Source organism: Melanotaenia boesemani, chromosome 2 (assembly GCF_017639745.1).
Source record: "Melanotaenia boesemani isolate fMelBoe1 chromosome 2, fMelBoe1.pri, whole genome shotgun sequence".
Classification (NCBI taxonomy): Eukaryota; Metazoa; Chordata; class Actinopteri; order Atheriniformes; family Melanotaeniidae; genus Melanotaenia; species Melanotaenia boesemani.
In genome coordinates this window covers 12647241-12659020 of record NC_055683.1, presented here as the reverse complement: position 1 = coordinate 12659020, position 11780 = coordinate 12647241, and the positions used below count along the sequence as shown (strand labels likewise).

The following is an 11780-nucleotide window of genomic DNA, read 5'->3' as shown; positions in this document are numbered from 1 at the left end:
CTTCCTCCGAAACATGCTTACGCATTGGCATATTTTAAATCAAATTAGAGAATAAATAAATAAATTCGAGATAAGAAGAGCTCAGCTTACAGTTCAAGTTCGAGTAATGACTCTGAATTTATATCACCGTGTATACAGATCGTGTTATCTCACTGATCTATGGTTAAAAAGTCACATGGACATTTAGATTTAGGGAAAACTTTGATTCAAGGGGTCATTAAGGAAAAAAAACAATAACATTCCCATTTGTGGTGTCAGCAATTTATTGTTTCCCTTTAAATGCTTGACAGTTACAACACAGCTTTTCCACATCACTGTTGATGTTGTAAGCAAACAAACTACTTTTTTTCAGATCGTTTTGATGAACTTAAAAGGGATGAGCTGCAGTAAGAGAGGAAGAAACAAAGAGATGAGACCATGAAAAGAGCAAACTCATGGGTCAATCACTTCTAAAATATCTGCATCATCTTGTTTTCAGAGTGAAGTCAGACAGACAGATGGACACATCTCCAACACATCTGAGGAAAAGAGTTAAGAAGCAAAGTGAAACATTTTCACACGTGAAAGAGAGACATTTAACTAGGAAAATATTTACCAAATTATAAGGTTTCACTTGAATGTGTGCACAAGCATAAGTAACTCCAGTAACAAATAAGTTACTTCACTTTGTAAATTATAATTAAAACGGGAATGAAATAATATTTAGTATATTATGAAACAATATTTTATTAAGAAAGGAGAAGAATTATAAGAAAAAAACGTTATTTATGAAAAAATATCAGTCCATGTTGGATTTGAGGGCAGAAACATGCCTAAAAAAGTTGGGGCTGGGTCAACAAAAGGCTGGAAAAGTAAGTAGTACAAAAGAAAAAAAAAAAGTTTAAATGGCAACAAGTCTGTAACTTTGCTAAGTATAAAAAGAGCACCTCAGAGAGGCAGAATCTCATAGTAATAAAGACGGGACCCAGAAATGACCAGCTAAAATTCCACATCAGACGAGAAGGAAAAAAATTCCTCTCCCATAGATCAAGCGATTGGTCTCCACAGTTTCCAGATGCTTACACAAGACACAGTAGTAAACATGGACCCATCCCAACTTTTTGGAGACATGTGGCTGCCATCAAATCCAAGATGGCAGAATTCACTGTCAACATGTGGTAGATTTTTTGGTTCTATTGTGAATAAATGACAGTTTGTGAGATTTACTAAGCATCCAACATTTTTTCTTTAGAATTATATCTTCTCACTCGTAGATATTTAAGGCTGCATAATGGGATGTAACTCAAATGAAAGATAAACTGTGACTGTATATGTCTGAGTAAATAAGCATGAGACACATATCCTTTTAAGCACCATCTTCGACTTTCCAGCAGATGCGACACTGTTTAGCACTATTTCATAAAAAAAAAATTAATAAAAAAACAGACATCCAACGAGCTATTAGAGAAAACCAGTAACAGTACATTTGTTTCATAATGTGCTCAAAGTATGAGTGCATATGTACTTCATGTGTTTTTAACCTTCAGATAAAATGTGATGTTGGAGGTGAGCTGGAGTTGTGTGGATGGGTACACATGTAGGACAGTGTGCCGTTGTATGTTTGTGTTTTGTGCAGTTCAGAGGTGTGTATAAGTTTCCTTCTCATTTGTTATGGATACAAGATGTTACTGGACAGACTGGGGTTGCAGCTTTCCACTGATGTCTGTGGTTCGAGTGCCTCCATCATTTTCCTCACTCTCAGTTTGTGCTCCTTTGATGGTAATGAAACGCTGCTCTGGATCTGAGTTAACAAAAAAAAATATATAATGTCTTGATAAACACGGAGAAGAAGCACCTTAAAAAGTGGCAGTTTGGGGATTAGAGGTTATTCGGCACTGAAGATGACAACCAGAAAATAAAACAGAAAGTCCCTAAAATGAGACTAAGCTGTCATATACACTAACAGTTCACAAAAATATGGTATAAACATATAAAAATCATTACACTTCTAAAAAACAACATTTTCTTCCTCATGATTACCATAATCATCTCTGCAATTATCCGCATTGCACTGCAGCAATGTAAGAAGTCTCATCATACCTCCTTTGAACTGTTTTAAATCAGAAGTTATGGTGAAGTCCAGAGTTTACAGACAGAGTTGCTAACTATATTTCATCTTTGTGAAGATCATTCGAAGCACACAGCTGAGCTCCCATACTGTCGGTGCTCAAGGATAATGTTCTTTTCAGGAGCAGATTGTAAAAAGAAAGACCAAACTATAAAAAAGGCTCTGACACTGTTCAGTAATTGACAATGGCAATAGGGGAGACAGAGAAGAATGACGTGGAATGAGTGGGGTGAGAACAATTTACAGCAAAATTAAAAAAGAGGAAGAGACCAAATAAAATGGAAGTTGAAATAGTAAAGACAAGCAATTGAAAAACTACCAAATTTATGCAAGAATGACGGTGATAGAATGGTGGGTGACACAGTGTCTGGTTTGGGGGAAGCAATCAAAAAGTCTGCAAGTATCAGAAATTTTGAGTAATTAGGTGTTCAGTCTTTCCCACCTTTAATGTGACATATACCCTGTACAATTCACTTAAAAAAAACTGTCAGGTTAAAAACATACAACAGGTTTACTGCATAAAGTCTACATACCCTCAAACAAATTATTTTCTGCAGGACCTTTTGATTGATGAGAGCTTATCAACATGCACAACCTGACGTGGCAATATTTAGCCACTCTTCCAGGTAAACGTGCTCCAAATCTGACAGATTGTGAGGGCACATCTTCTACACAGCTCCATTCAGGTCACCGCACAGATTTTGCATTGGATTCAGGTCTGGGATTTCCAAAGCTTTCATTTTCTTCAGGTAAAGCCATTAGTCTTTTTATCTGGCTCTTTGCTTGGGTTCATTGTTGGGTTGAAAAGTTAAATTCCTCTTCAGCTTTTTAGTTGATACCTGAAGTTTTTGAGCTAAAAGTGACTGGTAACTGGAACTATATATAGTTCCCTCCACTGTGACTAAAGCCCCAGTTCCAGCTGAAGAAAAGCAGCTTCAAAAGGCATGATGCTGCTTCATCATGGGTATGGTGTTCTTTTGGTGATGTTCAGCCTTGAACCGTGACACATTGACAAACTGTAGCCTGGCTTGGATATTTTTATATGTCAGAAAAAGTTTCCGTATTTCAACTTGTAGTCCAGACATATGGAGAATACGGGAGATTGCAACCAATTCTTTCCAGAAATCCTCGTAGCTTCAGTGTTGCTGCTGGTTTCTTGACAGCCTTAGATGGGACGTCCACTTTTCAAAGACTGTGTTCCATTAAATATCTGAAGCCGTGGAGATTTTTTTGTACTCTTCTCCTGACTGATACCTTTCAACAATGACATCCTTTCGATTCTTTGTCAGCTCTCTGCGAAGCCTGGCTAGCTGTAGCAGGCAGCTGAGGAAATGTCAGGAAAATCCTGCAAGGACAGCTGGATATTATTTGGGGTTAATTAGTCTCTTTTATTGATGGCAGGTAAGAACCCAAAAAGAGAGAATGCTGTGGTTAAATAGAAACGCTTTAATGAAGCATTAGTATTAGTGTGCACATCTATACAACCAGCTTACTGGATGTGTTTCATTAGAAATAAAAATTCCATCTGGTATTAATAAAGTATTTTTCATTTAATTTCAACTGTACAGGTTAGACATCACACGAAAGGTGGGAACGTTTTTAAATGATTTATTATGGTCTCATTTTCTAACATCACAAAACCTGGCATTTTAACGGGGTTGTGTAAACTTTTTTATTCACTGTATAAACACTTAAGATGGGAAGACGAGCTTATACAAATCCACAAAAGAGGTCAAATTAGGTATAAAAACACAAAGGAGGATGTGTGTTCACTTTACGTGCACATACAAAACTGATCGTTATACCGGCCCTCATGGGGAGGAAAGAAGCGTAAAAATAATTAAGCCACTCATAAATGTCTACAGAAAACTTTGTCATGGAAAGACATGTTGTTTCTGTCCACATACAAAAAGAAAACTTTAGGAAACTGTGAATTTTAGTGTGTGCCAAAGTGTCTGTGTGAGAGACAGATTGTAGCAGCGGAAGAGACAGTTCAGGTAAGAATGTCAGGCTGAACCCTGCTTCATTCAAACTGTCTTGGTGCCTTTAAAAATACACGCATACGTTTCCAAACGCATGCACAGACAGACAGAACACACACTTACACAAGCAAGCTGACACATTTGCATGAATTAACACAGTTCATGATTCCCTGGAACACAGTGCACTGGGAGCTGCAGTGTGTGCCATCATTCTGTCACTCCTCTGACTCTGAGCTCTTCTTAGAATACTAAATGCATTTCTGTCCCCATGTATGATGCCAGATTCCATCTATTCAATCCGAAGTGGCTGCTACTTTTTATGTGTTTCATAGTGTCTTGAAGCGATCCCAGACGGACTTGCTGCAACGCTAACAAGGGGGATGACAAGGATGAGTTTAGATAGCACTCTTTTTTTTTTTTTTTTTTGTGGGGATAATTGGTTTGGTTTGGCAAATGAAGCCAACTATACATGAAGCTTCTGCCAGTGCTGGGATCACAACTAAGAAAGCAAACATCACATCTGAGTACAGTTGTTGTCATCAGCTATTTTGCTCAGTTCATCTTCATAATTCTGTAAAATGAAGCTACATGCTTAAATAATTTAAAGTTGCCTATCTTTTCTGCTTGAACTTCTGGTGAGATATTATGATTTTCAGAATGGTATGACAGCATTCAAGGCCAGAGTTTCTCATTTATAACTTGCCACAGGGGTAAAGTTTGATCACAGAGATCAATCTAAATCACTTCAAACTAACAAATAGTAAATAAACCATTGTCCAACCGATAGGGAGTTTTATTTAGACAGCATGTTAACATCAGCAGCTGATAAGCTTCCATCCAGCATTGCTAGTGGAAGGTTAAGCAGATAACAGAGACTGGATGAAAATCATTTGTATGGAGGAAACTGTGTGCAGTTATCTTCAAACAAATGTCCGGAAATAACCAATGCCCACAGAGAGATAAACAGATATTAACCCTTCATGGCCATTTTAGCTAATTTTGCTACAAAACGTTTTATTTTACTAATTTTTTTTATCAAATTAACTTGATTTAACTAACTTTCAAATTGAACTTTATTGATACCTGAAGGTACATTTGTTTTGCCATAAAGTAGGAAAGGCCGTCCTTTGTTTAAAAGCACAAACACATTAAAACCAAAAACAGACACAGATGGACAAGTGAGTTCTCACCTGAGGCTTGGATGTAAATAAGTGCAAAAAACCCCCCAAAAAAACAAAACAAAACAAGACCATTAAACTGAAAATTAAAAAACACTTATATATATATATATATATATATATATATAATGTAAACACAATAGGTTAATTTAAGAAAAAAGAACAAGGAAGTCAAACTGTAATAAATAAAAATTAATTTATAAAGAAATGTATGACTTTAGTAAAAGATTAAAAAGTGAATAAAGTCTTCTTAAAAAGGACACAAACAAGACTTTATGCACTTCTTAATCTTTTACTAAAGTCAACCTTTTATCAATTGATTGATTTTTATTTATTATGGTTAAGTACAGAATATAATAATCGTTTTAAAAATAATTTGTTCTTTTGGTTTTGAACATTTCTGTACCTTTACTGATAGGGAACTGGTGACAAGTGACAGATAATTTATCAAAGCCCAGGAAGCAAGCTATTGTGGTAAACTATCAGTGATCACAGACCTCAGACTATATTTGAACGTTTTGTAAAATCTGTGTTAATATATTAGTTGAAACAGTCGGAGGAAATAAATCAAGTTTTCCAGTTGGCACTTAGAAGAGAAAGCCTCATTCTAATACTGTTTATAACATTTCTTTTCTTCCGAGGACTGTAGTATGTTGTATCTGTAAAAGAAAAAGTGTCTCCTTGCACACATCTCCTGCTGTATCTCTATTTTCCTCAATTGCTGTTGTGAATCATACAAAACTAAAACCTTTAATTTTTTATTATGTTCATGATAAACCACACATTGTCCTTAAAGTGTGCCCTACATTATTCCATTATTGTGTTTAAGTGCCTGTGCATGCATGCCAGTGTGTTTATTGTTTACCTGTATCAGAAGCAGCCTTAAGGCCTGTGCTGCCTCCTGGCTGAGCTCCTTCACCCCTCTCTTTTCCACAGTTTCAACCACATGCAGAAGATCTGGCTCCCACAGCACAACTGTGCTGTTGTACTGCAACAGCTGCAAACAAGAAAGATACACAGAGAGGTATTAAAATATGAACAGGTTTGAAGTGACATTGTGGTTAATTTTGAAAAAGAAATGAAAAAGCTTTCAAACATAATGTCCTAACTTTTCTTTTTCATTTTAAATCATTTAATAAAAGCTGCAGAAAATTTGAAATAGTCTCATTCAAATGCTTTGGCACCAATTCTCCTCAGTGCTCTTGTGTGTTTTAAAGTATTTGGCAGGTTGGCTGTTCCAAGAGTTTTGGGAACTTGTCAAAACATGTAGATGGTGATTGCTTCATCATTTAGTACCAGAATTACTCCACAGTGTTAAGATTAGAGCTATACAGGGTCTGCAGGACTCCTGTTCATTCCAGTTCTTGATGTGTATTTAAGGTCAGCGTCAGATGCAGCAGCAAGAAAGAATCACACTCCTGCATGATTAATAAGAATCTAAATGTTAACGGTGCCCACAGCTCTTCCAAAGTACTTCATAATGAATTGTAGTGTGGGAGCAGTGCAAGAGCCTAAATTGAAAGTGCAGAAAAATGCTGGGTGCTTGGCTATTTAAAAGTTTGGTTGGGCTTGCTGAGCTAGTTCTGTTATTTAAAGGAAGTTGGGTAACTGTTGTATAGCCCAGCTGCTGTTTTAAAGGTGGCTGATACAGTGGAAATAAGGCTGCACATCCTCCTAATTCACAAGTCCATCCACTTTCAGAAAGCCAAAATAGGACTGAGGACAACACAAGTGAATAGTGGCTCCTATACAGATGAATCTTGTTGAAAAGGTTCAAACGTTCACATGCTCTTCTTTTAGGATTTATCAACTTCATAATGGGATTTAATATCAATATTTAATGAAAAATAAGCGTGTTGTTTGACATTTTACTTTTCAATGCATGTGTTTAGAAGAATAGTGAGGTGATCATTTAAAATGTTATTTTAGACCATCAGTATGTTGATTGTTGTTACCTGTATGATGCCACTGATCACATGGAAAAATGTGTTCTGTGTCTAGAATGAGATGAACTGCAGGTGACTGTAACATACATTGTGTTGAGATTACAGGTGATGGAGGGCCACCTCCCATGGACTACTTTCTGTTGAAGACTTCCCTAAAGTCATGTTAGGAATCTTGATTGTGTTCAGCTCAACGGGCTGCAGCTGACTATTGTTCCATCTACTTCCCAACCTTTAGAGTCACTGAATAATTCATAGAAATGTTTAGAGGCACTGCCTACAACAGAAAAAATAGTAAATATAGTAATTATTTATCTTAAATTGTGATGTACTGACTGAGTTACTCAGCAGTGTATTCGCTGTCATTACTCATCTGATCTAAATGCTTTTACATTTATATTATGTTAATAAAATTTTAATACATGCTATACCAAACATTCATTACTGCTCAGAATCATGTCTGGGGCATTATTCTAGAGTTAGTGTGTGTTTGTGTGGTAAACATCTCACAACTGTGATGAGTCTGAGAATGGCAGGGTGCAGAGGGCAGCTCTCTCCTGAGCTGAGCAGGCAGTAGAGGAGGAATCGAAGCCACGGTTGACAAACCACATACTTGGCTAATACACACACACACACACGACAAACCCAAAGGGAGACAAATGAGAGGGAGACCTATTTTACATGATGTCAGCTTAATCTATCTAATATAACTTTTATATATTTATAAAAAATGTATCCATACATATACTGCTTGTCTATGTTGATTATAATATGCTTAGCAAATTATCATTACTTAGGTATGTTATATAGCCAATAATTCATACACACATGGTTGAAATAACTAGCAGGAAAAAGACGAAATCAAAATACTCCACATCTTTACGTCCGACTCTCCCTTCATGCATTTCTAAATCTTTTTCCTCACTTGAGAGCACATCCATGAACAGATTACACACTCACTCTGTCTGTGTCGTACCTGTAGCAGGAGTCCTTCTCTTGAGGAAGCCCAGCAGGGAGCTGAGACAGTTGACTGAGGCTCTCACAAGAAACTCGTGTTTCTAAAGAGGAAGAGACAGTAGGTAGAATTTATTTCCATGGCATCGGTGAGTTTAAGAAAATAAATTTAGAAATAGAAAAGATATTCCTCAAAAGACTTGAGAAAGTCTATTAATCTGAATCAGGTGTGTTGGAGAAGGGAAACGTCTAAAACAGGAAGGACAGTGGGTCATGAGAACAAGGACTGAGAAACACTGCTCAAAAATAGAGCAGAAAAATAATGTAGCATTTGTCAGTTTTAAAAGCTGAAAATTGGTGTTTAAAAACTGTTCTTTAATGCTGTCATTTAGAGCTCAGAGATTAGGTAATCATCTCATTATATTAAGATAACAAATGTTCTTTCATTGATGTTTTTATATCGGCATAACAAAGCTCTTTTTCCAATGACAATTTTTGGAATAAAAAAGGTGTAAGGAGCATCAGCTTCATTATATGTCATTTTGACAAGTCTAGCAAATAGGATGAAAATAACAGATGAAACCTGGAGCGACATGAGTCCAGCAGTTACATTTACTTTTTAGCTGTTAGCTGAAAAAGGGAGGTGGAGGTCGGTCAATGTCTCAACTTTGTCTGCTAGAATAAAATATTACTATTTATATAACTAAAACGAAGCAAACAATATCCCACATCTAAGCCTCAACTCAATATTAACTTACTGTACGGATTCCTCCCAGCAATCGCAGCAATGTGATCCAAATGACATCCATTTTTAGCTCTCCATTAAAGAAAAAGAAAAACTGTTTTCTTGAGATAACACATTCATTTATCTTATCTCAAAAGAACAAAAAGCTAATTTCTTAAGAAATTTAAAAACGCATTGTGAAGTTAAAACAGCTTTCCAGATAAGATTTAATTTTATTAAGAACATCAAAGTATAAAAATGCAGATATGCTTACTCTTAGTTTATGTAGTTGTAATAAAGATAAGTCAATACATAATCTGTAGTTAGGATCCAGAGACAGGGATTTACCAGATGAGGTATGTATCTCTTGATCTATGCCTCCAACTCCTGAAATAGACTCTATATGACCTTTATAAAAATAAAGGAACTTTCATGAACACCACAGCATACAAAATTAAAATAGAAGTACCCAACTACAAAGCTTATATAGCACGGTGGAACAATATAGCTGTCTGACTTTGTTGCATAGTGTCATATTATATAAAAAAAATAAAATAATGAGAGCTACAGGAACATGATGCATTCTGTGTGCACTCACCTGGCAGAAACTGGCACAAACAAAGCAACAAATGCATAGGGACAGAAACACACGTATATACACGCAAACACAGGCTCACGAATCGACAGAGATACATTTAAAAACAAAAGAGAGGACACGATAACACAGGAGAGGACGACCAAGTGAGATTTTAATAATGCATGTCTTTCCCACAGTGGCAGGGCTGACAGTGAGCAGTGTCCAAAAATACTTAAGTAGGCCAGAAGGATTTTTAAGACAATGGATAGTTATGAGATGAGGTGACAGCACAAGAGGAGTTAAGAAGGTAGGTGGGAGGAACAGGGCGAGGAAGAGAGGTTAAATGGTAGAGGTTAAAGCTTGCGCAGATGACCAAAGGCCGGACGATGCATAGATGGGTAGAAGAAGTTAAAATAAGAGCAACAAACAGAGGAGTCAGAGAGGGAGGTGAGAGAGAAGGAGGACAGCAGAGTTTAGTAAAGTGTGTGCAGGAGTGTTGAGGGAACAGGAGACGGGGAGAGGAGCGGAGCTGCTGTGTTCCTTCATGCAGCTGAACCAGAGCATCAAGAGGAAAGAGAGCAAAACACATGGAGGGGTTTGGGAAATGTTTCTCATATCTGTTGCAGAAGAGCACACTTCAGAGCACTGAACCATGCAACTCAGTTCAGCACTACAGTCTTTTACAGAGAGGGCAGAAGCCACTGGTGAGAAGCCAGATGCTAGCATGCTGCAGAACTGGCACAGTTGTCCCACTGAGTCACACATATCAGTCACATTATTGCCAACAGATGTATAGAGATTAAGATAAAATTGCTTCTAGGCTTATAGTGGGGGGACTAGATCAATCATATTTACAGCCGTGCTGGATTTATCTCTGAGCTGGCTGCCACCCAGAAGAAGTAATGCTTCACTTCTTTTAATGTAGAACAAATGTTTGTGATATTCTTATCTGATATTCTTGTACTAAGCTACAAAAGTCTCATTGTGCTATTGTGCATTGTTAAAGGCACCTGCCTTTCATAAGGAAGAATTAAATATTACGGTCAAGTTAGACCAGCTGCAGAAAGAGATCTAAGAGATCATTATTTAAACATTTAAATCCTTAGCTGCTATAGAACATGGGTTTTATGTTTCTGTATATGAACCTAAATGAGCATTTGCTTTTATAGATTGAATTTTGAAAACGTACGTGCATACACACTGATCTGATCTGATAACGTCCAGGTAAAGTGAATATATTGGGATATGTTAGGAAGCAAGTCAACAATTTGTGCCTAAAGTTGGTGTGAAACAGGAAAAATGGGCAAGTGTGAGGATTAGAGTAAGGTTGACAAGGGCCAAACTGTGAACCCTAGAGAACTGTGTCAGAGCATCTCCAAAACTGCAGCTCTTGGGGGTGATTGTGGTCTACAGTGGTTGCGATTAATCAAAAGTGGTCCTAGGAAGGAACAGCTCATCCTTTCAAACAGAGGAGCTTTAAGAGGTGAATGTAGGTTCTGACAGAAAGGTGTTAGAATAAACAGTGCACTGCAGTTTGTTGCTGCAGCATAGCTGCAGACCATTCATGGTGCCCACACTGAACCCTGCTCACCACTGAAAGCGCCAACGTTGGGCACATGAGCATCAGAACTGGACCACAGAGAAATGCATGAAGGTGGTGTGGTCTGATGAATCTGGTAAGCAGCAGTCAAAATGTATTCAGCTGTCATCTTGCTTTTCTTGTTACTTTAGCACAAGCACTGTGAAAAACGCTTAAACTGAAGAGGATAAAAGATCACACTCACATGAGCAAATATGTGAAGAATTAATGGTGTTTTATCGAACATTTTTTATTGTCTACCGGCTCTCCTCAACAATGTGTCCTTTCACTGCTTAAATTTCTCTAATATATCAATGAGTGTCAGAGCCATTACAGGAACAGACACATTAAGTTTGTAGACTATTTGGTTATTTTATCCTGATCACGGAGTGGTTGTGGATGACATTTTTTGCTAGGTGTAAAAGCTTTCTAGACATAAATACTTAAAAAATAAAAAAAATGGTAATGTGCATACACCTAGTCTCCACTTGTTCCACCAGTCTAGATCCAAGGCCAGGCAGTAGAAGTGGAGGATCACTACACATATCTGGGAACAATTACAGATGATAAACTTAAATTTGATGCCAACATTGATGCTGTGTGTAGAAACATCCATCAACACATATTTTTATCCTAAGCTCAGGAGTTTTATTGTGGATACATTTTTTTATGAAAATGTTTTATTCTTATTTTATTGAATCCGTTTTGACCTTGTATTTTATCTATTGGTTTAAGT

The 11780-nt window shown here is 37.0% G+C and overlaps 1 protein-coding gene and 1 long non-coding RNA gene across 5 annotated transcripts in view; one reads left to right on the top strand and one right to left on the bottom strand.

The window, feature by feature from the left end:
* Positions 1-47: 47 nt before the first annotated feature.
* On the top strand, positions 48-4058 carry LOC121632737. The gene is made up of 3 exons (XR_006008961.1): positions 48-128; positions 1551-1555; positions 4048-4058. It is a non-coding gene; the product is annotated as an uncharacterized LOC121632737 (long non-coding RNA).
* LOC121632665 (meiosis inhibitor protein 1) overlaps positions 249-11780 on the bottom strand; it is a 65086-nt gene continuing 53554 nt past the window's right edge. For 3 of the 4 annotated variants that reach the window (XM_041974338.1, XM_041974343.1, XM_041974354.1), the window contains 5 exons: positions 8187-8268; positions 7721-7827; positions 6133-6264; positions 1659-1780; positions 249-518 (listed from right to left, as the gene is read on the bottom strand). In XM_041974338.1, the coding sequence (XP_041830272.1) occupies positions 464-518; positions 1659-1780; positions 6133-6264; positions 7721-7827; positions 8187-8268 (498 nt within the window). In that variant the 3' untranslated portion in view covers positions 249-463. Of the gene's footprint in view, positions 519-1658; positions 1781-6132; positions 6265-7720; positions 7828-8170; positions 8269-11780 lie in introns of those variants that run through there. The other variant, XR_006008952.1, reaches the window with a different exon arrangement.